We start from the raw sequence: 26,254 nt of genomic DNA on the forward strand, positions 1-26,254 counted from the left end.
GTGCTTTTTATTTCTCTGCAGTTTTATCATCAAATCTTTTCCTCTCTGTTGTTTCTCCAGCAAAGAAGAAGAAACCAAAATTACTGAACAAGTTGGATAAAACCATCAAAGCAGAGATCGATGCTGCAGAGAAGCTTCGCAGGAAGGTACAAAATCTAAATACATAAATTACAGCTGCAAACAGCTGCACAGACGGCTGAGCCCGCCTGACGCTGCGCTCAGCTGTCTGCAGGTTTCCTTCACGATCATCTTCAATCAGACATAAAACACAAAGCTCATGTTCAGCCCTCAGCAAGCTCTCGTCTTCCTGACAGTCCAAACGAAACAGTCTGGTGAACCGCAGCATGTCTGAGAGACACGAGCTGCAATCTTCTGCTCCTGAACTCGGACACAACCAAAGTCACTATCCTGAAAACCTGCTTAGTGTTGCTTTGAACCGTTCAGCCTCAGTTTGGTCTGTCGGTCACGTTTTCTTGCTGCAGTCGGGTATTGTGGTGCAACTAGGAGCTGTATGAAAATACCAAACTAGTTTAAAATCTCCTCGTTACATCAAACTCCACTCGGTTATCAGGGCTGTTAGCTTTGCTGCGACAGGCTCACAGTGCAGAGGTCACTTCCTGTCAGGGTTCTTCCTCCCCACGGTTGCCAGATGCTGCTCATTGAATGCCTGCAGCCTTTACACACATCTGACACTACCAGTCAGGAGTTTGGACACGCCTCCTCATTAAATGTTTTTTCTTTGTTTGTTATTTCCATTGTAGATTCTCACTGAAGGCATCAAAACTCTGAGTGAACATGTGGAGTTATGTAGTAAACAGAAACTTTGAAATTACACTAAACATGTTTTGAACACGAGATTCTTATAAACAGCCACCCTCTGCTTTCATTACTGCTCTTCACACATTCATCAGGGCGTCACTCCTCGTGTTGCTTGGCCCAAACAACGTCTGCTTGTTGCCATAAAGGCCTGATTCCCACAGCCTCCTCTGAACATGCAGAGACGTGTCTGCTACTGGAGCTCTGTGTGGCATCCATCTGGGCTCTGATCTGAGCTGCTGTGAACTTGTGATTTCTGAGGCTGGTGACTCGTATGAATGTATCCTCAGCAGCAGAGGGACTCTGGGTCTTTCGTTCCTGCGCGTCCTCATGTCAGACAGTTTCATCGTAGTCTTGATGGTTTTTGTGCGACTGCACTTGGGGACACATTCAAAGTTTTAGCGATTTTCTGGACTGACTGACCTGCAGTTCTTAAAGTCATGAGCTGTAGTTTCTCTTTACTCAGCTGATGTTTACTTGTTTCTTCCCATGATGGGAATTCTAACAGCTGTCAAATTGGCTGTCAGCTGTGCACCAACCTGACTGCTGCACAACGCAGCTGATGGTCAAACCTCCGTTAAGAAGGCAAGAAACTCCACCACAGGACAACAGCACAGGTTTCTTTGCTGCATGATTCTATGTTGCTCCATATATTTGATGTCTCTACAATGTATCAACAATGTAGCAAGAAGTAAAATGATGCAAAACAAAGGCAACAGTTTAACGAGCCGCAGATCAAACAGTAAAAGAAAGAACTTTCTTATTCGTCTCAGGAATAAACATTCGCGTGTCTGGATCCGCGCCAACGCCAGCATTCAACCTGCTGAGGCTGTGATGTAATCAGTGTGTCTGTCCCTCTGTCAGGGGAAGCCGGACGAGGCGCTGAAAGCGTTTGAGAGGCTGGTGCAGCAGTACCCGCAGAGCCCCCGCGCTCGCTACGGGAAAGCCCAGGTATGCGACGGTCCCGCATCACGGCGAGCTGATACTGCGTCGGGCGCACGACATTAACATGGTTCTGTGTGCAGGCAGAGGACGACATGGCCGAGAAGCTGCGCAGCAACGACATGCTTCAGAGGGCCATCAACACCTACAGGGAGGCCTCCGAGCTCCCTGACGTGACCTCTGACCTCCTGAGAGCCACGCTGAAGAGACGAGCTGAGAGGCAGCAGTTCCTGGGTAACGCGCACAGTAATGCAACACAAATGTAGTAAAAACATTACATATATGAGCGCAGTTACTAAATAATCTAAAGGCTCCGTGGCCAGTATGGGGCTTGAACACAGAGACCGTGGAGAGGCCGTGTACCCTTCCTGTTTCCATTTGACCTTAGGTAATAACCAGAGCTAACCCACCACACTACCTCTCCAGTATTCTGACTTCCTCTTATATTCTCAGGTCGGATGCGAGGATCTCTGGCGACCTTGGAAAGGCTGGTTCAGCTCTTTCCTGAAGACATCGGCCTGAAGAACGACCTGGGCGTCGCTCACCTGTTGCTAGGTGACAACAATGGGGCCAAGAAGATCTACGAAGAGGTGCGCGAATGGCAACAGCTTTAGCACACACACGAGTTATTTCAGTTTGTTGTTTTGGCGGTTCTCGCCTTGTAAAGGTCTCTGATTGGCTCTCTGTTCTCTATGCTCCGTCCACTAAGGTTCTGGGAGTCGCGCCTGACAACGGCTTCGCTAAAGTTCACTACGGATTCATCCTGAAGTCAGAAAATAAGATTGCAGAGAGCATACCGTACCTTAAAGTAAGCACACACATTTTCATGTTTGTGTGCACATGTGGGACCTTCAGTGTGTGTTTCACCAACGTGATGGGGACTGCGTTACACATGGTCAAAGAAACCACATTTACTTTATGAAATACTAGATTTCAAGAAACAAATGGGCAAGAGAAAAGTGTTTCCTGTCATATATCTCCTGTTTCAAAGTTGGATGTCCACACTAAACACAGCCAAACTTTAAAGGAAAGGATATCTAAGCCTCAACCACGGAGAAATGTGAATCGTGCAGAATTTGAACGTCACGTTTCCCCTTCTCTCTCTCCAGGAGGGCTTGGAGTCAGGTGAGCCGGGAACCGACGACGGGCGCTTTTATTTCCACCTCGGAGACGCTCTGCAGAGGGTCGGGGACAACAGCGTGAGTAACGCCTGCCTTTGAGATATTTCACTCGCATTTACAGGCCAGTTATACCTCAGCACGTCACATCAAACCTCACAGGGATGCCACTGCAGCCGTGTTAACGACACGAGTGTGCGATCGCATCTTCACACCCAACTTTGTGAACACAGCAACCCGAGGCCTTCGTGTTATTAGTATCACACTCTGTTGGCCCATAGTGATGTTACTGCTCTCGTTGTTCAGGGTGCAGCACACAGTGAAAACGTGGTGTCTGTTTCTGGGCCAACACATTTGTCGGTGACGTAGCTGAGCTAACGTGGCCCAGATGAAGACTCAGTCTGGGTTTGAGTCTGCAGCCAGTTTCTCCACATGTTCCTGTATTTAATCAGCGTCTGAACAATGAGATGCATGTTTTCAAAAAGCTTTTCTTTAAATCGAGACCCAGTGAAGGAGCTAACAAGCTATGTGAGGGTTAAAGTTACACATCATGGCCAGTATGAGGCTTGAACCGTGACCTTGGCGTTATTAGCACCACGCTCTAACCGTTTATTGTGGTGTTGTCCTGAACGCGTCTGTGTCTGCAGGCGTACGACTGGTACGAGCTGGGTCACAAACGGGGCCACTTTGCGTCGCTGTGGCAGCGATCGCTCTACAACGTGAACGGCCTGAAGGCGCAGCCCTGGTGGACGGCCAAAGAGACCGGATACACGGACCTGGTGAAGGTGCGCTGCCGGACTGCCAGAACATTCACGTGTGCGATTTCGAGGTTTTAAACGTCGGCCATTTTCTGTGTGCCGCGTTCAGGTGTTGGAGAGGAACTGGAAGACCATCAGGGAGGAGGCTCTGGCTGTGTTGGACCAAAGCACCAGACACTTTGTACCCGAGGAGGAAAACCTGAGGGAGAAAGGAGACTGGGGCCAGTACACGCTCTGGCAACAAGGTGCACGGGAGATATTTTATAGTCCATCAGGTGTTGTCCTGCCTCTTATTGCAGGTGTTACTGTCCCCTTTTTCTGCCTGTGGGAGGTATCAGGGCGTTTGTGTTTTTTACAGTTTTTAGATGTAACTAACAGCTGTGTTACTGTGTTTATCAACAATGTCTTTTCTCCTTTGTGTTCACGTTCAGGGAGAAAAGTTGGAAACGCCTGTCAGGGTGTCCCGAAAACCTGCGCACTGCTGGAGAGGTTCCCTGAAGCGACGGGCTGCAAGCGAGGACAGGTACAGGCTGCAAACACGGTTATTTCTGCGGTGAAGTTTGGGATTTTAACAGGCAGACTCACTGTGGGAGCCCCAAGTGGTCATTAGTGGAAGTGCAGTTTGTGTTCCTCTCGTAGGTTTAATAAACACGGCACATAAGCGGTCCGCAGGTGCGCATTCGCTGTCAGAATAGGTGAGCTGGCTTCAAACAAGTGATGAACGCACAGGGACGTGGTGCAGAATGTGCCGTGAGAATCCCACAGCAGCGGACAAAAACACTGTTTTATATGCACGCAAACACGCGTTGCTACTTCTTATCTGGTGCGTCTTTTATTTTGACAGCGAATGCGCACCTGCGGACCACTTATGTGCAGCCCTGTTAATAAAGGTCAGGCAGGGCTTAGGATGACATTTACAAACAGCAGGGGGCGATAGAGAGCAGCAGACACCAGGGAAAAACTGTTGGCTCGCCGTACAATAAAAAGCTTTTGGTGTGAAGACGAAGGAAGGGGCGTGTCCTCTGCAGCGTGTGCTCTGAGGATGAGGAGAGTGTCTTCACTCTAAGCTGTGAAGGTTAATCCTGAAGGAACAGCTGTGCAGATGTGCCATGAATGTGATTTCTCGCAGCGTGTCACGGTCTGAGGCGACTCGGCGTGTTTGATCCGCTCTTCCTGTCTCCGTGCAGATTAAGTTCTCGGTGATGCAGCCCGGCACTCATGTGTGGCCGCACACCGGACCGACCAACTGCCGGCTGAGGATGCACCTCGGCCTCGTCATCCCCAAACGTGGCTGCAAGATCCGCTGCACCAACGAGACGCGGTGCGCCGCCCGCCTCCATCGCTCCCGTCCTCCTCCTCCATCATCAACCTCTTCTCCGGCTCTCTTCATTTCCTTTTTTCCTTCATCATGTCTTCCTACTCTCCTCGTTTTGCCTCCTTTTCTTCTTTCCTCTCCTTGATTTGTCACCTAATTCCTTCTTTGTCCTCTCTAACCTTGTCTCTTTTCCATGTTTCCTATCCTTGCTGTTTCTCTTATTCTCCCCTCAATTCAGCCTTTTATGTTTCCTTTTCTTGTCTCGTCATCTTTACTCTCTTCTCTTTGTTTCCTTCTCTTTTCCTCTCCTTACCTTTTGTGTTTGGTTCTTCTCTGCATGTCTCTTCTCCTTGTGGAGTCCTCCCTTGCTTCCTTCCTTCTGCCCTATGCCTCCCCACTTGTCTCTTTCTTTATTTCCTCTTTGTTTCCTTTTCTTGTAACCTTCTCCCCTTCCTGTGCTTCTTGTCATTTCCTTATCTGTCCTCATTTCATCTCCTAGTTTCACCTCTTTCTCTTATTTCCTCATCACCTTGCCTCATTTCCTTCTGTTTTGCTGAGGAAACTCTTGTAAACCCTTCTTTTGCGTCCTTGTCCGCAGGGAGTGGGAGGAAGGTAAAGTCCTCATCTTCGACGACTCCTTCGAGCACGAGGTTTGGCAGGAAGCCGACAGTTACCGCCTCATCTTCATCGTGGACGTGTGGCACCCGGAGCTAACGCAGCACCAGCGCCAGACTCTGAGCCCGATTTAGACCGGCCAGAACCGGCAGGCGGTGGCGGGAGGGCGAATCGCAGGAGAGGACGGAGGCGGGGTTTCTTCTTCTTCTTCTGTGGTTCAAACAGCTGCAAACACTGACAGTCTGAGTGTGAGCCGGGCTGGGGTGTCTGTTTGCTCGCGTGTGGATAAACTACTAAAGACGGTCGAAGGACCAAACATCAGCCTGAAGGATGGACGCGTCGTTGTTCGGGGTCATACTACTGACTGCCATCAAACTGAACTCATACGGTACTCGATTAAACCGGAACGGACCGGATCGCCGCGGCATTACAGATCGTTCTGCTCTGAAGAAAGACACGAAACTAAAAGTGTGTGTGTGTGTGTGTGTGTGTGTGCTCAACTTAAAACACTAAAACGTCCGTCGAGTGGATTCAACGCAGCTCAGTAACAGCGTGAAACAAGAAGCCTTAACTTTAGCTCGACCACTATGCATTTTATTTTCCATCCAGGCGGGTTTTTAATTTCACTCTTTCATCACTTTTGCACAATAACACGGTCACGCGGGGTGTCACAGAAGAGGATTTATATTTGTATTAAAAATAAAAACAATAAAAACATGAACAAGTCTCTGATTCTGTTTGTTCGTCTGAGTTTCTTCCATTCCTTTGTTCTTCAGCTGATCTTACGGCGGCGGTGAAAGTGTTTGAAGGTGTGCTGGCTCTGGTTCCTCGTGCTGTGCTCCAGCTCGTCCGTCACGGGATTATTTTAATCCTGAAAAGACTGAAACCTGGAGGCTGTGAAGCCTGTGCTCTCCAGCCCCGTTAGCCAGGCGTACAAACGTCACATACCTTATTATGACTAAAGAAGGAAAAAAGTCGGGTTTACAGCCAAAAATAATTCAGTCGGCCCTTCAAAATAAAAGACACACTGTCAAAATAAAGCACACTGAGCGGTTTTGGTGTAAATGTTTACTTCTTTACATTCATTGAAAGGAAATACATTACGTTGGAGTCGAGTGGAGATCGAGTGTAGCCCTGATGACGAATCGTACACACTGCAAAAAAATCTGACAAAGTCACCGTTGTGTTTTTTACAAATACTCGACGGTATGTTCAGAGAAAAATCATCGACCTGCATGTTAAACTGAAACCTGAATCTTCTCTGCTGCAGGAAGTGAATCGACTTCAAAAGTCTTAGGATAACATTTTAGCCCGGTGTGTCACTTTTTTGCAGTGCAATAATACTAATAACAATAATATTAATAATAATATACAATCTTCAAATACATTAGATTAAAAAACAACAAACAATCTTTTCCTTCACTGCAGGAGAGGTTAAAGGTGAGAGTTTGGCATCCTGTGGTTTCTCCACAGCAAAATCATTCCATGCATGTGATCCAGAGCTTTTATTTTGAAATGCCTGTGCAAAGTGGGTGGAAATAGGTGAAACTATTCTACCAAAGTGAAGTCTCCTTTACGCCAGCCTCGCTGGCTGAGCCGCGGGAACGTTCCCGCCTGCACTTACTTTCTTTCCTACGGAGATTTTCCCAAAGCTGCAGAAAGATTTGGCTCAAATTAAACAGTTTTCATTCATATTTAGGTAAAGATCATAAAAACTAAAAGTCTATTTTCACATTCAGAGGTTTGAAAGTTGGGTTTCACCAAAAAGGATTTCCTTTAAACACAGACTCGCCTTTAAATTTATTCAAAATGTTTCTTTAAAGCAGCTTTTACTGCAGTTTGACCACTGGGGGGCAGCAGAGCACGCTCTGCATTTCAGACATCTGAACTGGTATCTGTCTCCACGCCATCAATTTAGTACTTGGTGTCTTTTTGCTCCGTTTTTGGGCTCCACCACTTCCAGAGGGAAGCATTTATCTGTTTAGCTGCTGAGAAGCCACAGAGGCTTTTTCTTAAAGATTCAGACGTGCTGTGATGTCAAAAATAAACCCAAGATGTTCAATTATTATGTAATTAAAACACTCTTTATTTTATTCTTGATATTATTAAAGATTTCGAGTTGTTTAATTTACTATCAGCTGTATACTGCAGCAGTAACAAATGGGTGGGTGTAAGCTTAACAATACATTTAATAGCTACACTACAAAAATATCTTATGTGCTAAATATAATAACCCTATGTAGATTTTTAGCGATAATAAATCTTTAATGTGATCTAAAACATTTAAAAATGTCTCATATTTTCGTTTTTATCTCCACTGTTACTCAGACACGTCGCAGATCTGTTCAGTGATAGAAAAACTGACATGTGAATTATGAAGTATATTTTCTTTTATTTGATGAAATCCCAGAAAAGATCCAGATATAACGCCGCTAATTTAATTAACTTGCACAAATGTGCATTATTGCTCATAAAAAGCTTTTCGAGTTATGACTCGATGAAACACAGACGTGAAGCAGCTTCAGCGTGACTCACATATCGCTACGACGATGTTTGGCTTTTTGGATAAACGACCAAAGCAATCTGAAAATAACTGTCTGCAGAACTTCCTTGAAAATAACCATGATTTTAAGTTTCCTTCGGTATCGCAGTAACCCAGCAACAGCTACCTGCACATTTATGCACACACTGCGAACAGTAACTGCTAATACTGAATTCAGCTATTGGACTGATTCCATGGCAACCTTGTACGTCCTGTTTTTATCCCTGGAAGCAAAATGGGAACAGTAGTTTTCTTTGTGAGAAAACTAAATAACAGAAGGATTTAATGTTGTGACTGAATGTTGTCTCTGTTTAAATGAACCTTGTTGGTGCAACCCTCTCAAATCTAAATTTGATTGTAACTGTTTCTCCATAGCAACGTCTTTGTGAGGTTTTACATAAAGTTTCAACTCCGTCACATTTGGCCCTTTTTGTTTGTTTCTGACTCTGTTCACAGAAACTTCATCCTGTTGCGTATTTGAAGTCATGAGATAAACGCCGCTGGTGCACAACAGGCAATGACACACACATACACACACACACGTTTGATTTGTGTGTTTGTGTTGCTGCTGTTTGTTGTTGTGAACATCAGATACTGCTGGCTGGAGAGAGGCTCAGCTGAGAGGCATTAGACGGCTCAGAGACAGGTCAGACTGTGTGTGTGTGTGTGTGTGTGTGTGTGTGTCTGTGTGTGTTAACGTGGACGCTGTGTGTGTGCGTGTGTTCAGTCCAGGGCCAGTAGCGGTGTGCTGGTCTCTCTGTCCATCTGTCGCAGAGTTCCTGGTTCCACCGCCGACTGAGACCTGAAACACAAACTCCTCCCATGAGATGACCAGCACACAGACTGTATATGAAAGATGGACATCCCACTGATTCAGCAAGCTAACAGAATACAGACTGTATGTATGTATATATATGTATATATATATATATATATATATATATATATATGTGTGTGTGTGTGTATATTAGGGCTGGGCCATATCATACCGTTCACGGTAATACCGGTATAAGGTTGGGCAACGACAAGAAAATGCGCGGTGCCTTTGTTTTCATACGCACATGGCGGAAAAAGCATGCCGGCGGTGACGCAGAATGAGAAGAGCGAAAGTGGATCGTTAAATCAAACGGATGAACCTGAACTGGTTTGTCAAAATTCTGCAGCTTCAGTGGTGTGGAACTGGTTTAGCTTTCGTCCGTCAGATACACAACAAAGCACTATTTTTGGTAGCGCATGCTAGCGGGCCGTCGTTATTACCGTGTTGTTTGGAAAATACGGCACACTTAAAATCATCCTTTGATTTTTCTGAAAGTCGACAGAGCCCCTTATAATCCCGTGTGCCTTATGTATGAACTCTGGTTGTGTTTACTGACCTCGAAACGATTTTATGTGCACGGCGCTCGAAAATCTGTCAAATGTTTCAGTACGACTTTGCTAAGCTACGAAGCCGCACCGCTTGATGGATTGTGGGAGCATTACGGCTATCGTAGGCGGAGCCTCGCGGAGTGATACGTACTGTGCTTCAACATAATATTACCGTACTGTGTGTGTTTAACCTCGTTTTAAGTGTTGTGGATATTAAACATGGTTATGTTGAGGATATGTCGGCCAGTTTCCACTGGAAATGCCTTTTGGTTAAACTGTCAGTGAGGAATTTGCACTGTTACATTTTTATATAACTTTAATGCACATAAAAAACAGCTGCTTGTTTAAGTGAAAATACATTATTAGTGCAAAAAAACCCATCAAAGTTGTGGAGTTGTAAAGTATTTTGTCTCGTGTCAATTATATCGTCAGTTATATCGTTATCGCAATTTTTAAATGTATATCGTGATAAATATTTTTGGTCAAATCGCCCTGCTCTAGTATATATACACACACACACACATATATAGATAGATATATAGCACCAATTCACAACCACTGTGGATAACATATATGTATAATTCACAGCCACAGTGCTGTAGCTGCTTGATTGCAGTTCCTCGTGCCGTGGGCGGAGCACCCAGTTATTAGTGTTGGGGGCAGTTAGCTTCACAGCACTGTGTATTTACACTCTGTGGATGGAGCAGCTCGTTAAGATGGCAGCAGGTTTAAGCCTTGGGTGAGCTGCAGAAGCTTTTTAGATTTAAAATGAGGCCGTGTCGTCTGTAACTTCTCAGGATCGACCCGGTGACCCATCGATGGCGAGGGTTTGGGGGCGGGGCGCGCACCTTTCTACAGGTTTATCTGTTTAAAAACACCGAGCTAAGAAACATTTCACGAGAATATCAGAATAAATGTATCAGACCTACTTTGAACTGTAACAGTTTCTAGTTTCTGTGAGTTTTACTTCATGTTGTGACGCGTCACATCTTAGATTGTGTTTCTTTGTGTTGTGTAGTGAGTCAGCCTTGTTTAGTATTGTGCTCAGATTTGTGTTTTCCTGTTGTGAGTTCAGGTTTTGTAAATGTTTCAAGAAAGAAATCAAATATTTAACTTCCTGCATCGGCCCCTTCGCTCATCCTCACCTCTTCATCATGTCCTTGTCTCCTCCTCCTCCACAGTTCTCTCTGACGTGCAGGGCGTCGTAGGTGAGCGTGTACTCGGTCTCGTCATTGTAGTCGGGTCCCAGCAGCGTTCGCGCCCAGATGCCCATATCGTACGGCGGCAGCGTCCCACCAAACTCGGACGGCAAACACTCGGGATGGATGAGCTGGTGGAGCGAGTTCAGGTTGTTGCCGTGGAGGAAGATCTGAGGAGAGTGAGCAGAGGCGAGGTTAACCTCGTAACGTCTGACATTAGTGCCAGAATAACAGGCGCAGGAACTCCAGCTCACCCTCTTCCTGGTCTTGTCTTTGAGGAACGGCTTGATGATGGTGTACATGGCGTGAATGTACCAGGGCTGATTCACAAAATGGATTCCTCCGAAGCGAGCCGGGAAACTGTCCTGAGGAAAGGAGAGCAGAGCAGGTCGTTTCACATCGTCTTCAATGTGAACCTCGCAGACAGAGAAGAGGATGGGGGGCGGGGCTACCTGGAGGCCTTCTATGGCCAGTTTGAGGATGTTGGGCGTGAGCTTGGACGCCTGTTTGAAGGAGAAGTTGCTCCAGTCGATGATGAGGATGAAGCCGTTGATCTGGAGCTCCGGGTTTTCTATCAGGACCTCCAGAGAGAGCAGGATGGCCCGCAGGATGTCAGTGAAGGAGTTCCTGTCAGAGGGAGGCGTGGGTGTTAATCAGCAGCTGATCGATGGCTGCGGAGAGCGTGACGGCCCTTTAACCACAGCTCCGAGCTCTATTTTAGTCGGAGCAGTGACTCATGATTCGCCTCTTTGTGTTTTGGATCAATGCGGTGATGGCTGAGCGTGTGTGGGCGCGCACGTCCATCACGGCGAGTCTGGGCCTCGCTTTGAAGCAAAGATTTACAGTCTGAAGTCACTGCTTTTATTTTGAAAACCAAAACAGTCTACCTGCAGAGAGAGGCTGCAGACGTGAGCTTTTTTCATCGCGTTTGCACCTTCGAAACAAAACTTTGACATCAGCTTCTGTCAGGTTTGACGGTCAGCGTGAAGCTGTGTTTCATTTGGATTCAGTTTCAGCGCCGGCGTGCTGAGCACGGTGGGATCTTTACCTCATACTGCAGAGCACTTCACGCTGCACCGAAGGTAAAGCCCAACATTCAACAATCAGGTGATTTATACAAATCGATGTAATGAATATTTAATGCAGTGCTGGAACGGCGCTGTCCGTCACTTTGTACCTGACGGCTACTCGCTACCAAGTCACATGTCAGCAGCATGCTGCTCTCTCATTGGTGGTTGCTTCAATTGCTCTCTTGGAAGCTGGCAAAAGTTTTTCTACAGGTCGCTGGTGTTTTTCCAAATGTGTTTGAAATGCAAAAGGTGTCCTTTAATAAAAACAGATGACTAAAAAGTTTAATAGTAATTTTACAGAATCTAAAAACAGTCTTTATTTGCTTTATCGCGTGCTGCCATTGTTTGTCTTCAATCCAACAAGCTTCTCCTTGGATAGCTGCAGCCTCGTTATCATGGTGCACAGACGGGATAGACGCTTGTTTTTGGCTTTCAGTGAAGAGTTTAAATGAAGGTGTTCCAGCAACGTGGAGGCAGGTGGTTTCTCCTGTTAACCTGCAAGTAGGATGATGTAACTTCATGCTGAATTTAAGGAATTGTTGGACCAATAAACTGGGAGAAAACCAGCACAGGTTTCAGGAATGTTTTAAAAGGTGTTGATCTTTTTGAAAATGAATGAGACAAAATCCTCGAGTTTCACAGGAAACAAAAACCAGCCCAGGTCAGAGGGAAGCACTACGTCAGGAATTAACCCAAACATCATATCCTCTGAAAGGAACCACGACACAGTGAAGATCAGAAATCACATTAAACTCGTCATTCACACAGTTACTGTTTCAAAGAAATCAGCTCTGCTGTGACACAATGTTGTTCCAGCTCTCAACAAAAGAATATATTTATCAATGTGTGTGTGTGTGTGTGTGTGTGTGTGTGTGTGTGTGTGTGTGTGTGTGTGTTTCACCTGCTCTGGTCCCAGTTGGAAGCAAACAGGATGAGGATTTTCCGGCCGTGCTGATCCGGAGTCTCCAGCACGCCCGGGAATCCGTCCGTCAGCGCTCGCTTAATGCCCGGGTCATCCACCTGACAACAAACGCGTACACGTGTTAGAGCAGCCAAGCGTCGGTGTTTCACTTCAGCAACATTCCCATCGTACACGTCACAGACCAAAGCAGCCCCCACATGCTGGGAATCGGCTCCCTTATTCTTTTTTACAGTTAGGAGTTAGGAGCAGCTGCTGCAGACTTCCTGGTGTCACAAACTGTTTCAACTGCAGGAATAAGACCAAGAACGCCTCTCTCAGCTCATCAGCGTGTGAATATTTCTCTGTGGACATGAGGAGTGACCGTCAGAGATGTGGGAAGGATGCAACACGGAATATTTCCCTGAACAGCACCAACGCATCCAAACCAAAGGACACCGATTCCTCTGCAGGGGTTACAGTTTCCCCCGGTCAGGGACAACACAGCAGACACGACTCCTGAAAAAGACAGTTGATGGCTTGTTGTTGAAAACACAGACTCGGACCTTGAAGCTCTGGAACATGTCGAGGTTCTGCTGTCTGAACTGGAAGTACTGGGCCAGCAGCCTGAAGGTTTCCATCTGGTCGAACTTTCTGGCTCGGAGGAAGCGAAGGATGAAGTCGTCGTCCGTCCGCAGGAAACCGATGTCTGGCCTCGTCACGATCATGTCCCGAACCTTTAACGGACAGACAGGAAGTCAAACATCACAAAAGACTGGTTTAATAAAACAGACTCGTTACGCATCCATAAAAGGCAGCAGAGACACTGATCACACGACTTAAAGGACGTTTGTTTATGTCAGTGAATTATATTAATTTCATCGTCGTCATGCTTCATTCATCCTTTAACTTATTGTTGGTCACAAAGTGTCAAACTTCAGTCATAAATTTGACGTTTTTTTAAGTCCTCATAAAACGTCTTGACCGTAGAAACATTTGAATTTCCTCTAATCTGATTCATCAGGTAAAATCAGAACAAAATTAGATGTTGAACTGTTTGAATCGTGGTGGGATAAAGTGAATCTCATCACGCGTTCAAGTACACCGTGTGCTACAGCTTATGCAGTTTAAAGTAATAAACGTTTATCTAAAGTTTTCTTCAATTATAGACCGATGGACAGATGTCACACCTCCTCCTGCAACCTAAGCCGTGTGTTTTTCTTCTGTCCAACTTTGAACACATTGTGATTTCTTTTCCGTACTTTCAGGGTTTTTGGAATTCAGATCCAAGAAGACCCTCTGACTGCCATATTTGGAGTTCCACAGACCCTCTTAATATGACTCCCCAGCAAACTGAGATCTTGGCTTTTTGTTCCCTTCTTGCTAAACGCTGTATTTGACTTCTTTGGAAATCGCCTCCATCTGCATCAAAATGCCTTAATACTGTCCAGACATCCTCGAGGGCGGAGACGATCTCACTCACAGTGACGGGTAGTTCTGCAAAATGCATCCACAAGTGGACACTGTTTGTGGAATATCTCAGATCTTTTCTCTAGTAGTTAGAACAATGCAGTTTACCCGCCTGCGACTAGATTGAAAAGAATTTGAAATTTACTCTTTTTTAAGGCACAGGATCTAAGACCCCCCCCCTTCTTTTATTTTTATTTATTTATTTATTGTTTAATTTTAATTTAAATTTTTGTTTTTTGTAATTTAATTTTTTTTTATTTTAATTTATTTTTTTAAATATTTTTTCTTCATTTTTTTTTCTTTTTTCTCAAGTTTCTGTTCTTGTGTTGTTATGATGTTTTTTGTATTTGAATTTGTCTTTTGTGTAACAAGAAAAGGTAAAAATGATTGGGAAAGAAATGTTTGAGAAAATAAGATGCATACAATGTACACAAGTTTGTAGAATCTCTTGATAAAAAATAATAATTTCTCTGTGAAGGAAAACTGAAAGAAAATGAAGTGCAATGTCTGTTTCCCTCCATCAGCTAGTTTTACGTGAGTAATAGCAGCTGATGTGTGAAGAGGTGACGGTGCAGATTCTCCCGTCACAGGTTTAGCCTGACGAGAAACATCTGTACTGTCTACTGTCAGCAGTGACCCCACACCACCGAAGAAGAAGCTATCAGCAGAGTTTAGTTTTGCCTCCCAACCACCGAGTGTTGTTGACACGTCATAAAGTGCAACCAAAGCAATCAGGAGGTTTTGCGTGCAGCGAGAACAGAGAAACCTCGTGCATCTACTTGGAGCTGGTTGGGGAAAACTCTTCCCTAGCAACCAGTGGCTGCTGGGGGTCACCAGCTGGTCTCTACGCCTGTGTGACTGATGGAGGAGTGTGGTGGAAGTGATTTGCAGATACAGCATCACCTGAGGTTCGTCTGACTCTGCAGACCTGTCTGATCTGACTCAGCTGTGTGGTGCAGCCGTGTACCTGCTGGATGTCCTGGTGCAGGGTGTCCGGGTTCTCGTTCAGCTCCAGTCGAGCTTTCTCCGTCGTCTCCGAGCTCAGGCCGACGTGTAGGTGAGACATCATGGGGTCTCCCTCTGGATCTACTCCCGATGCCCAAAACGGTTTGCCTCCCTCTGACACGGTGTCCGAGCACTTCCTCCAGTCCAGTTTTAAAGAGTAACACCTGCAGGACGGTTAGTGTGCCCTTTGTATCAGTAACACAATCGTATTTGCTGTGCGTTTGTGACGCGTGATGTCAGATTTCAGCTAAAGGACGAGGAACTCTTTGATCCTTTCCTGTGAGACAATCATGTGTATGTTGCACAATCTGCTGCTGCAGCTTATAGAGGGACAATCATCACCGCTGTCTTCTTTTACATCGTCGGCTCTCGGGAAGCTGAACGTCCTCAAAGTCCAGAAAGTCCTCTAACCTTTGGGCAGAAAAAGAAAACACCAGCTTTTGGATTTTGCTGCTGTTCCCGTCCTAATTCTCCTTCCTGTCGACATCCCGCCTCCTCCTGCTCTCCATCGTGGCTCTTTCAGGTTTCATCCGGTCATGTCGCTGAATCTCTGCTCTGTCATGGCGAAGCCACTTGCGACGAAAGGTCCTGCTGTTCTGCACTCGGTAAAGATGAACGAGTCAGTCGGGCCTCCTCAGCCTGGGAGAGGGGACAGATGGAGAGGACATGAAAGTGGCTTTAAAGTCATCAACGAGTGAAGACACAACGAGGGCTTGTTCCTCCACCACCTCCTACACACAGGCGGTGGAGGCTTCAGTATGTCTAAACTAGAGCTCAGACATAGTGAAAATGGTACCAAACACATGGACGCACAGAGATAAAAAGTCAGGCCAAAGCTGAAAGCTGCATTTCTTGTGGTGGCCAGCAGAGGGCGACTCCTGGATGCAGAGAGACTTGTGGTGCTACAGAAGTCAATGAGGAAACACCCTTCACTGCCTGCTCTGTGAGACCATGGCTCAAGTTTCAGGTCTTACCGGATAAATGTGGGTTTACTGTGGGCTGCAGTGGGCTTACCCACAGATAAGTGTTTGACCAGCCCACACACCCCCACAGTTCACCCATCCCCACCCACTGTGGGCCTGCACGAAATTGCAGAAATAAAAATACGGCTCAGGGGCCGTAACTGGGCCACCAAAGGGTCCAACCCGGTCCCCTGTAAGGAGGGAATCCATGCAGGATGTGGAAGAGCTTAAGCTAACTCGTCAGGCAAAGACGCCGCCATGATGCGCCGCCATGATGCGCCGTCGCTGCCGAAGGAAAGCTCCTTTTTTAAATTACACATCAAACATGAACTTCCTGTTTGTTCACTGCAGACGAGCCTTTAAAAAACTGAAACAATCAAGAGTTTTATATCAGAGAAATTCAGCATTTTATTGGAAAGATGTAATTTTTCAGCTTTCATTCAGTATTTTATGGGCTCATTTGTCTCTACTGCAGCATTTATTATTATTATCTGATAATTCTTTGTCTCGATGATTTTTTTAATATTTTTACAAAATATGTTTCTGATTTTAATTTTTTAAATTTTCTTGATTCTTTTGGTGTATTTAGCTTCTATTTTGAATTTCATGCTTTATTATTATTATTATTACCTCGGACTCAGTTCCTTTAAGTGCAGTTTTTATTTATTTATTTTATTTTTTTAATTCTTATTTTTATTGTAGCGTCTTTATCTCGACATATTTTTTAAATTTTTATTTTATGCAGTTTCTTTGTCTCCAAATGTCTCCACATTTTTGTAAAAATTATTTTTATTATTATTTTTATTACAGTTTGGTTTTCTGTATTTTTTTTTATCGTCTTAATTTTCTTCTTTTCTCACTGTTTCCTATTTTGCGCCCTGTTCTTTTCGGTGCTCCTCTGTCTTTATTTCTAATTTCACGGAGGGGGTTGCTGCCTGCAGACGACCCTGTGCTCTGGCCCGTAGACCCTCCACCCCCCTCTCCACCCAGCTGTCTCCATCTGCCGCGGCATTAATCGCGTCAGGCGCACAGTCTGTGGTCCTAGCGTGAAGGCAGGAGCTGGCAGAGGCTACTGGAACATCTGGCACATCTGCAGCAGTTTCCTGATGTTTGAGGCTCGTGCTCAGGCTCAAAGTGACCCTCCGCGTGCTCGGGCTGCAGGTGGAAACCTGAAACATCCCAGAGGACGCGCTCACCCGCATTTTAAAGGGAATTACTCACAGAGCTTCCGGCAGAGCCGCTGCTGGTTCAATCCCGGCCGTCCTGACTGGCCCGACGGCCCTCCGGCGGTGGTGCTGATGCTGAGGACGGAGGAGGAGGAGGAGGAGGAGGCCATCGGACAAAAGAGATCTCCGTTAGAGCCCAACCGGAAACAAACCGACATGAAATCAAACGGCTCTGAGAGGATGAAGCGCGTGCTCGTGCATCATGAGGAGGAAGAGGAGTAGGAGGAGGTGCGTTTCCACTTTGTGCTCCGACAGAAGACGTCAGGATGCTCCCACACTGTCACTCCTCAGTCATGAACAGCACCGCTTCCGGTCAGCACTTTCAAAATAAAACTCACTGACCCTGAAGTGAAGCGTTTCAAACCTGCGCTGATGACCTTCATCTGTGAACCCTCTAATCTGGCCCCGCCCCCTCACTCTCAACGTCAGAGTATTAGGTTAGGCCAAACTGGCCATTGTGTGCATCATGTGGACTGACTGACTCCTCAGTGTCACATTTGACATGTGAGTCTTTGGTGTTCGGCTCATTGCTGCAGCCTCTGGTGGACATCACAGGAACTGCAGTTTGTGCTATTTGTCGGTTCCAGAGGAATTAGCTGAAGAGGACCCGTGCTGTGGGCAGTCAGCTTAGCTTAGCATGTTGTTGCTGATGACACCAGCTTCACGGCTTGAACCTTATTTTTTTCTCTGATTGTGGAGGTGCTTCATTTAGCCGTTTGTTTTGTTTGGCCAATTAGCTCAGCTGGTTAGTGCATCGTGGGTTTAAGCCCCATACTGGCCACAGAGCTTCAAATTCTTCAAAGGTGGAATTACTTACATGAGGGCTTCAGTGCTGCTCTAAACAACTATATTACAGGCATCTGATATATCAAAATGAGTATTATTTGCAGGCAACACAAATAGTTTTTGTTCTGGGGGAATCTAAAGCAGCTGCTGGATACAGTTACTTCAGAAATGTACAAAATTTTAAAAAATGGTTTAACAGGAACAAACTATCGCTAAATCTCAGTAAAACTAAAATAATCTTATTTGGGAATTCCCTTAGAAATGCACAAGTGCAGATTCATTTAGATGGTGTGGAAATTGAAAGAGTACTTGAACATAAGTTTCTTGGTGTGATTATAGATGATAAATTAAACTGGAAGTCTCATATAAATCATATACATAACAAAATTTCAAGAAGTGTCTCAATCTTGAGTAAAACACATTCTGGACCACAAACACTCCACATTATTGTTCCCTGATTGCACCGTGTTTGCATTACTGTGCAGAGGTTTACTTGTTTGCTATCATCAATCTTCATATTACAAAGAAGGGCCGTAAGGATAATCCATAAAACTGCTGACAGAGATCATACAAATCCACTGTTTCAAAAATCAACAATTCTAACATTCACAGATCTGGTTCATTTTCTCACTGCACACATTATGTATAAAGCAATAAACGACCTGCTTCCTGACAATATTCTAAAACTGTTTTCTAAAAGGGAACGGGGACACAATTTGAGGGGGAATTAAATTTAACATCCTCGTATCCGTACAACTTTAAAAAGTTTCTGCATCTCTGTGTGTGGAGTGAAGCTGTGCAACAGACTAAGTAAAGATATGAAGCAAAGTCCGAGCACGGCGCAGTTTAAACAGCGGTTTAAGGATGTGGTTTTTGCAGCGTACAGGGAGGAGGCAGAGATCTGATCGGCTGTTCTTGTCCAATATTTTCATGTGTGTGCGGGTGCACGGGTATGTTGGTGTGGGTGTATATATCTGTAGGTTGTGTATCCTTTGAGGTTACTGGGGTTACTGAAAATGTGTATATGTGTGTATGTGTATATACGTATGTATGGATAGATAGAAAGACAGATATACATATAATTATTACATTTAAAAAAAATACAGGTAACATATAATGTGATTGTAAGGAGGTATTTCTGCAGTTTATTGATTACTAGATAGTGGACAGGGGGTGGGATTAAATAAGCTCGTGCTTCTTCCTGCTGCTTTTTGAACATGAAAGTTATTCGTAGTCGTTTTTGCTCGTTTTCCTTTTGTTTTGCTTTGTTTGTTTGTCTCTTTTTAATTCTATGTTGTTGTACTTTTTCAACATGTTCAAAATAAAGATTCAATCAATCAATCAAACAATTATCTTTCCTGCAACAAATAAAAACGATTATTTTATCCAATTTTCTGATTTAGTTTCATTTTTTGCTTTTATTTTTAAGTCCCACTTGGGGGGCTTCCGGTTTGGTTAATGTAAACACCGCGTGACTTTACACACCTGTGACAGCGAAGCGCGTTCGCGAGTCAACCTGGACAGATTGTAGGTCGTGCGCGCAGCCGCACAGTCTGAACGCGCATGCGGAACGCGCAGAGATGATGAAGCTTTCAAATACGTCATTTTTTTTATTTTATTTCACATCGAAAATTTCACCTTTCACACCACACACGTGCTAATATATAATTTTCAATATAAATATTAATAATCTTTGTAACTGATTTAGCTGCTTGATTGTTAACATGTTTTATTATATTCTAAAAAGTTTCATCTTTAATCGTCTTTTTACTGATTTCTTTTTAATACGCGGTTCATTCAGGGGGGCGCTGATGCGTTTCCAGCCCAGCTGAGAGATGGAATCTGTCCAGGGTGTCCCGGGTCTGCTCCGGGCACACGTCCGGGCACCAGTTTACCCAGTTTGCCTGGGACAAGATTACTGGGTTGGATGTGATATCTGCTAGGTGATGGTAAACGGTGGTTACATTTCTGGCTATTGAGGCTAAATCATTTATTTGTCTTTTATTTTATTATCATATAATAAATGAAAGAATGAAAAAGAAAATAACATATTAAAAGTAGAAAATGATACATCAATGGAAAGAAGCTTGATTTGTGTTACTTTTTAAATAAATTGATGCTCATGCGTATTTTTTTCAGATTTTGTGACTTTTTGACCTCCAGGAGATTTTAAATCAATGGAATGTAAGAAAACAACTAAACATTGAGATTAAAGATGCAGAAATTTGGATTTCAGAAGATTTTAGTTCTGGAAACGTATTAATTTAAAAGTGGGAGGGCTTTTATTGTGAAGGCGGGCAGTAGTCTCTTAGTTGAACAGTGACGTTCTTCCTGTCGTGCTAAGGGTCCACTGTTCTGTGAAGCTCCTCTGTGCGGCCTCTTCTGCCTCCTTACAGCCGTTGGTTTATTAAAAAATCTTCTGTTTCCGGCTCGTAAATTGTTTCTGTCGCGGTTCCGGAAGTGTCCAGCACAGTTTGGCTCAGGTGTCACAGCGCGTGGAGGTTTTTATTCACCTTACTTTCTGGAAGTTTCAAAGCTAACGTTAGCTCAGCAGCTAGCCATCATTCACCCTCCGCAGAGAGAATCGATCTATAATCATCATCATCGTCATTATCATGGATCAATCAGGAGTCACAGCGCAGACACCGAAGGTAGGTCCCTCCTCTGCCCGGCTCTCCTGCCGCGGTTATCGGTTAGACTTCGGGGAGCGGCCGCGGCTGCTGTTAGCCGCTCCCAGTGCTACCATGGCGGCTGTTTCCTTTAAAGGCTCTGGTTGCAGATAACCCGGGAGGCACCGGGTTAGCACCGAGCTGTGTGTTATTTTAGATAACAGCCTGTCAGCTGGTGGTTAAAGCAGGACATGAGCTCACCGATGCTTCAGCTCAGACCACAGGCTGGCCGGTTTGACCCGGACTGGACCGGGCCAAGACAGCCTCTGTGATGACACACCTCTAGATTCCACCTGTTTATCCCGGAAACGTTTCATGAGCCAAAGGTTTAGCTTCACATCGAGTCCGGGAGAGTTTCAGCTGTAACATCAGTTTTCCTTCGTCACAGCTGCCTGTGGGCTTGAACTATAACAGAGAAGTGACGCTACAGAGGGAGCTGCGGAGGCGCACACTGTCCTGTAATCAGAAAACACAGTGTTTGTTTTACTGTCAGTAAACAGGAAGTGTAGTTATTGGTCTCTAACATAATTACTGTGCTGTAGTGACTCATGAGGGGGTCTGAGTCAGTGAGGAAAACGGTGAAACTTCAGGAAATCCAGTTAAAAGTCCAAAATTTCTGCCCTCCATAATTTCCAAAGTCCGGTGGACCAGAGTGGAGCCTCTGCCGGGCCATTTGTGGACTCCGGGCCTTATATTTAACACTCCTGCCCCAGACTGTAAATAATAACCAGCTGTGCTTCAGACATGTCTGAACATGTTCTTCTGTGCCTGGTGACTCAGGCCCCACCTGTAGCTCCTGACTCACCTGTTCATGCAGCCTGTTTACGGAGCAACCACGAGCTCACCGAGGCTCGACTGAAGGCAGACTCGAGGAAATAAGAAACTTCCATCTGTGAAAAACGAACATTTAAAAAACACTAAAATCTCGACTCCGTTTTCACCAGTTTAAACTTCAGCTCATTGGCTAAAATAAGCTCTGACTGCACCAGTATGTGAATTTTATTAGCTGATAATCAAGAAAAAGTTTTTGTGATGACAGATTTTTCTTATCTTCTGTTTTTCTTTCTGATAATTTGTCAGATAGTTTTTGTCATTAAGATATCCTGAGTTTGGGGGACGTCCGTAGAGTAAATCAGGACATTTTGGGGGATTTTTGACCAAATAATCAATAACAAAGATTCCAGAAAACAATCTAGAAACTGTTGGTATCAGGAGAGAAATGATGTCATACAGTCCCGTGTTGGACTGCACACGCTTCACAAAAAGGGAAGTGTGATATAAACTAATATATGTATATGATGCAAAAGATAAAAGCTCACCATAAACACAAAATAATAAAATGTGTAAAACAAAGTTTGTAAAAACAATAAATATCCATTTAAATCTGTGGAACATTAAAGAATATGTGTGATGTAAAAACAGTGAATTAGTATAAAACTGTTTGTTATTGTGAAGATCAAAGAAACCTGAGGTAATCGTAATGTCAGTAACATGATCCAAGTACTCTGATTACTCATGTGAGGCGTTCTCTGGAGGTCTTTCAGTGATTTCATGTGTCTATTTCTTGTCACTGTCAGAGCCCGTGGGGTTCGGCGGCCCCGGCGGCTCCAGCCTGCTCTCTCGCTGAGGTGATGAGCGAACAGCTGGCGAAGCAGCTGGACGAGGAGAACGCCGTCTTCCCGGCGCTCTCTGAGTAAGAGGTCCCGTTTAAGCTTCTGAGGGTTAAAAGTTTCCGTCCTGTTAACGTCAAACGTTCCTGTCGTCAGTAAATCAAGAGCTTTAAAAGGTTTTCAGGTGGTAACGCGTCTGTCTCTCAGTCCTGCAGCCGAGCTGCTGCCCGACGAAGCCCCCGACACCACCAGCGACCTGATGCTCGCCCAGATGCTGCAGATGCAGTTCGACCGCGAGTTCGACGACCAGCTGCGGCGCGAGGAGAAGAAGTTCAACGGGGACAGCAAAGGTGATTCAGAAAGCTTCGGGTTATGTAAAGCAGTTGAAGTTCTGAAGGCGCCACGGTCGGCGTGTCTGTGAACGGCGGTTAATAAAGTTTAATTCAAAGTGTGACACGTTTCTGTTTTAGTGTCCATCTCCTTCGAGAACTACCGCATGGTCCATCCGTACGACGACAGCGACAGCTCCGGGGACGAGGTCGACTGGCAGGACACGAGACACGACCCCTACAGAGCCGGTAGGACGCCTGCAGGGGAGGACAAAATAACAGCAACACGTCAGAGCGCCAAACGGCGGCCTGACGCGTCAGTCGCTGAGCTTCTTTACACTCTGTCTCAACTTCACCATCATCCGTGTGTGTGTGTGTGTGTGTGTGTGTGTGTCGTCTCAGACAAACCTCAGACCACACCGAGGAAAGGCTTCACGGGGAAGGGGAAGAACATCACCACCAAACATGACGAAGTGACCTGCGGCCGCAAGAACACGGCACGCATGGACAACGTAAGATGGCCGAGCTCGCTTTGCTTAAATATCTGCTTTGTAGATCGTTGTCTGAAAACAGGAAGAGTTCCCGTGTCGCTCAGGTGAAGCCTGCTCGGCTTTCAAAGCTTCGTTTTGGCCTCAGCAGCACGGCAGGTTGAAGTGGGACGCTGTAGCTGCTGGGCAGCCTGGTTTAATAGTAGCTCCGGGTGGAGCAGGTGGAGAACAGAGTGCGTGCGTCTCTAACACAGCAGGTATCAGCCGCACCGCCGTTCTCATTGCGTGCTGTTCTCCCTCGTCCAGTTTGCCCCGGAGGTCCACGTCGGTGACGGCCTGGGGATGGACCTGAAGCTGTCCAATCAGGTGTTTAACTCCCTGAAGCGGCACTGCTACAGCGAGCAGAGACGCAGCGCCAGGCTGCACGAGAAGAAGGAGCACTCCACCGCCGTACGTATGGAAACGCCCTCCGCCCGCTGCAGGATGCTGAAGCTCTCTGACTCCTCCTCCTCTCTCCTCAGGAGCAAGCCGTGGACCCTCGCACTCGCCTGCTGATGTACAAGATGGTGAACGCCGGCGTGCTGGAAAACATCAACGGCTGCATCAGCACCGGGAAAGAGTCTGTGGTCTTCCACGCCGACGGAGGGAGGTGAGCGGGAAAGTCAGCCGCGAGGTTACAAATGCTTTGAGACGGGGAAACGCACACCTGCCCATAGAGGTGGTGTTTGATTTACTGTGTGTGTGTGTGTGTGTGTGCGTGTGTGCGTGTGTGTGTGTGTGTCTGCGTGTGTGCGTCAGCCTGGAGGAGCAGCCCGTCCCAGACGAGGTGGTGCTGAAGGTGTTTAAAACGACGCTGAACGAGTTCAAGAACAGAGACCGCTACATCAAAGACGACTACCGCTTCAAGGACCGCTTCAGCAAACTGAACCCACGCAAGATCATCCGTCTGTGGGCCGAGAAGGAGATGCACAACCTGGGCAGGTGAGTGGAGTCCACGGGGGGGCGGCGGGAGCCGCTCCGTGACCTAAACCCCGGCTGTGTGCTTTCAGGATGAAGAAGGCCGAGATCCCGTGCCCGGAGGTGGTCCTGCTGAAGAAACACATCCTGGTGATGTCGTTCATCGGCAAAGACCACGTCCCCGCCCCCAAACTCAAAGACGCCATGCTGAACTCAGAGGACCTGAAGAACGCCTACTACCAAGTCCTCCACGTACGTACGCCCACAGGAAGTCCGCTTCTTTGTGTTTTCATTCCTTTCTCCTGCAGACGTCTCTGTCAGGATTAAATTCAGTTTCATTTTGAGTCTGAGAAGACGACGTCTGACAGCAGCTTCTCGCCGTCTTCCCGTGCAGGTGATGCAGCAGCTGTATCAGGAGTGCAATCTGGTCCACGCCGACCTCAGCGAATACAACATGCTGTGGCACGAAGGGAAGGTACAGCCCCCCTGCTTTTACCTGTCCTCCTCCCCCTCTTACCTGTCCTCCTCCCCCTCTTACCTGTCCTCCTCCCCCTCTTTGCCTCTGTGATGTCATCAGTCACCCTCGCTCTCGTTGCAGGTGTGGCTGATTGACGTGAGTCAGTCCGTGGAGCCCACCCACCCCCACGGTCTGGAGTTCCTCTTCAGAGACTGCAGGAACGTCTCCACGGTAAACCCGTCTCCTCTCTGCAGGATCAGGAAATTTAAACCTGACTCACGATTTCACTCGTTTTTATTTAAATCGTTTGTCGCTCCAGTTCTTCCAGAAGAGAGGCGTGAGCGAGGCCATGAGCACCTATGACCTTTTCAACGCCGTGACCGGCCTGAACATCCCCGTGGGCGCCGAGGACGAGGCCGAGTTCATGGCAGAGGTAACGCAGATGTTGCAGGTTGATGACCCTCCTGTTATCAGGGTTGTCTGATGTTTTGGTGCCGGTTAAATTCTCGTGGGGTCGTTAAATTAGAGAAAAAGTTCAACACTGTGTGGTTAAGAAGCAGCTGGAGTCACGCGGCGTCTCTCTGCTCGACAGATCGTGGCGCTGGAGAAGAGGAACGAAGACCACATCCAGAAACGAGGCAAGAAAACCTTCCCGGTGACCTCTGAGGACGGCGGCCCCCCTTTAGAGCCCGACGCCGATGACTAACGCCCGCAGCTCGCAGATTCTTCATGATCCCGCCGTGTTTTTAGACAAATCCGAAAAAGAGATGAACGGAGGACGAGGACGACGCCTCGGCACCTCCAACCCACCACCCTACTCGCTGCTTCCTGTAAACGGGAAGAGTGAGGGGGCGGGGTTTAACGTTTAACCGCATTGGACGTTAAAGTCAGAGCGTCAGACGATCGGAGGCGGTTTCCTGAGGCTCGGGTCTTCCTGCTAAGATTGTCCCACGCTGCTCGCAGTGTGTGTTTTTGTAAACGCTTCGTAGATTAAAACCCGACTTCAGGGGGAAACGAGCTGCTGCGTCACCGAGGCGCTCTTATTACCATCACGCTGCAGGAAAACAGATTTACCCTCAAAAACTTTAGAAAAAAGTAGAAATCAGCTGAAACCTCACTCTTGTAAAATCAAATGAATTAATTTTTCTTCTAGTAAAAACATTAAAGCTCCCGTTTTCCTGTGTTCAGGAGTCATGGAGGGTTGGGTCAAAGCAGGAAGTTCAAGAGTGAGAATGAAACGTTATGAACAGGTCTGCTGATTTCAGATTGATGTTTACAGTGGAGGAGAGCAGGTGTGCCTGCAGGAAGCCCTGCTGTCTGCTGCTAGCTTCAACAGTAATGTCGGGTTTTCAGCAGGATGTTGGTCTCATGGTGCAAATTCAGAATAAAACACAAACATGGAAAATTCTTCTTGTTGGCTTTTATTTTGTAAGAACATCTATGAGAGCTCAGGAGCTCCAAGGGAAGTAAACACTAACCAGCACATGATCTGTCACATGACTTTGTGTGAGGGGGACTTCCTGTGTAAATTGATGGCCTTCAGAATAAAAGTGGTTTTTTTGCCCTCCAGTTTGACCTTACTTTGGAGGGATGCTAATAAATTAAGAACATCCACGTTAACTGTCCTAAAGCAGGACTAGTCCTGTAGTGAACATTA

General features: G+C 46.1%; 3 protein-coding genes across 11 annotated transcripts in view; 2 read left to right on the forward strand and 1 right to left on the reverse strand.

Annotated features, from left to right (window-relative positions):
- Positions 1-6,285, forward strand: part of unm_hu7910 (un-named hu7910) — a 43,107-nt gene extending 36,822 nt beyond the window's left edge. For all 7 annotated transcript variants that reach the window (XM_040005253.1, XM_040005256.1, XM_040005250.1 and 4 more), the window contains 11 exons: positions 61-146; positions 1,681-1,767; positions 1,842-1,992; positions 2,212-2,348; positions 2,468-2,566; positions 2,868-2,957; positions 3,524-3,661; positions 3,744-3,879; positions 4,066-4,157; positions 4,822-4,955; positions 5,548-6,285. In XM_040005253.1, coding sequence (XP_039861187.1) covers positions 61-146; positions 1,681-1,767; positions 1,842-1,992; positions 2,212-2,348; positions 2,468-2,566; positions 2,868-2,957; positions 3,524-3,661; positions 3,744-3,879; positions 4,066-4,157; positions 4,822-4,955; positions 5,548-5,698 — 1,301 coding nt within the window. In that variant the 3' untranslated portion in view covers positions 5,699-6,285. The remainder of the gene's footprint in view (positions 1-60; positions 147-1,680; positions 1,768-1,841; positions 1,993-2,211; positions 2,349-2,467; positions 2,567-2,867; positions 2,958-3,523; positions 3,662-3,743; positions 3,880-4,065; positions 4,158-4,821; positions 4,956-5,547) is intronic.
- A 792-nt stretch (positions 6,286-7,077) lies between these two features.
- On the reverse strand, positions 7,078-17,405 carry LOC120717327 (clavesin-1-like). The gene is made up of 8 exons (XM_040005261.1): positions 17,297-17,405; positions 15,076-15,752; positions 13,205-13,375; positions 12,642-12,760; positions 11,123-11,297; positions 10,925-11,035; positions 10,617-10,840; positions 7,078-8,908 (listed from the first exon to the last, which is right to left on the reverse strand). Exons 2-8 carry the CDS (start codon positions 15,175-15,177, stop codon positions 8,830-8,832), a joined length of 981 nt encoding a protein of 326 aa, XP_039861195.1. The 5' UTR covers positions 15,178-15,752; positions 17,297-17,405; the 3' UTR covers positions 7,078-8,829.
- Positions 17,406-20,402: 2,997 nt separating this feature from the next.
- Positions 20,403-26,004, forward strand: riok3 (RIO kinase 3 (yeast)). 3 transcript variants are annotated; one of them, XM_040005258.1, is made up of 13 exons: positions 20,405-20,738; positions 22,334-22,449; positions 22,574-22,716; positions 22,837-22,944; positions 23,089-23,207; positions 23,490-23,633; positions 23,705-23,832; positions 23,982-24,164; positions 24,233-24,392; positions 24,535-24,615; positions 24,739-24,828; positions 24,917-25,030; positions 25,190-26,004. In XM_040005258.1, exons 1-13 carry the CDS (start codon positions 20,703-20,705, stop codon positions 25,301-25,303), a joined length of 1,536 nt encoding a protein of 511 aa, XP_039861192.1. In that variant the 5' UTR covers positions 20,405-20,702; the 3' UTR covers positions 25,304-26,004. The 3 variants fall into 3 exon arrangements, with proteins under 3 accessions (XP_039861194.1, XP_039861192.1, XP_039861193.1); XM_040005259.1 differs by having other exon boundaries at positions 20,406-20,738; positions 23,098-23,207; XM_040005260.1 differs by lacking the exons at positions 24,917-25,030; positions 25,190-26,004 and having other exon boundaries at positions 20,403-20,738; positions 24,535-24,632; positions 24,675-24,770.
- The last annotated feature ends 250 nt before the right edge of the window (positions 26,005-26,254 follow it).

The sequence above is a fragment of the Simochromis diagramma genome, unplaced genomic scaffold, assembly GCF_900408965.1.
Source record: "Simochromis diagramma unplaced genomic scaffold, fSimDia1.1 OVJJ01000097.1, whole genome shotgun sequence".
Classification (NCBI taxonomy): domain Eukaryota; kingdom Metazoa; phylum Chordata; class Actinopteri; order Cichliformes; family Cichlidae; genus Simochromis; species Simochromis diagramma.

What these genes read in the sequence shown, in the direction of transcription:
- LOC120717327 (XM_040005261.1), bottom strand. Translation starts at nt 15,177, where the DNA reads ATGATGTCTCACCTACACGTCGGCCTGAGCTCGGAGACGACGGAGAAA. An exon ending in TGCACCAGGACATCCAGCAG is followed by an intron (nt 13,376 to 15,075) that starts GTACACGGCTGC and finishes TGTCCGTTAAAG; the next exon opens with GTTCGGGACATGATCGTGAC. An exon ending in TCCAACTGGGACCAGAGCAG is followed by an intron (nt 11,298 to 12,641) that starts GTGAAACACACA and finishes TCCCTCTGACAG; the next exon opens with GAACTCCTTCACTGACATCC.
- riok3 (XM_040005258.1), top strand. Translation starts at nt 20,703, where the DNA reads ATGGATCAATCAGGAGTCACAGCGCAGACACCGAAG. An exon ending in GTTCAACGGGGACAGCAAAG is followed by an intron (nt 22,717 to 22,836) that starts GTGATTCAGAAA and finishes TTTCTGTTTTAG; the next exon opens with TGTCCATCTCCTTCGAGAAC. An exon ending in ACACGACCCCTACAGAGCCG is followed by an intron (nt 22,945 to 23,088) that starts GTAGGACGCCTG and finishes TGTGTGTGTGTG; the next exon opens with TCGTCTCAGACAAACCTCAG.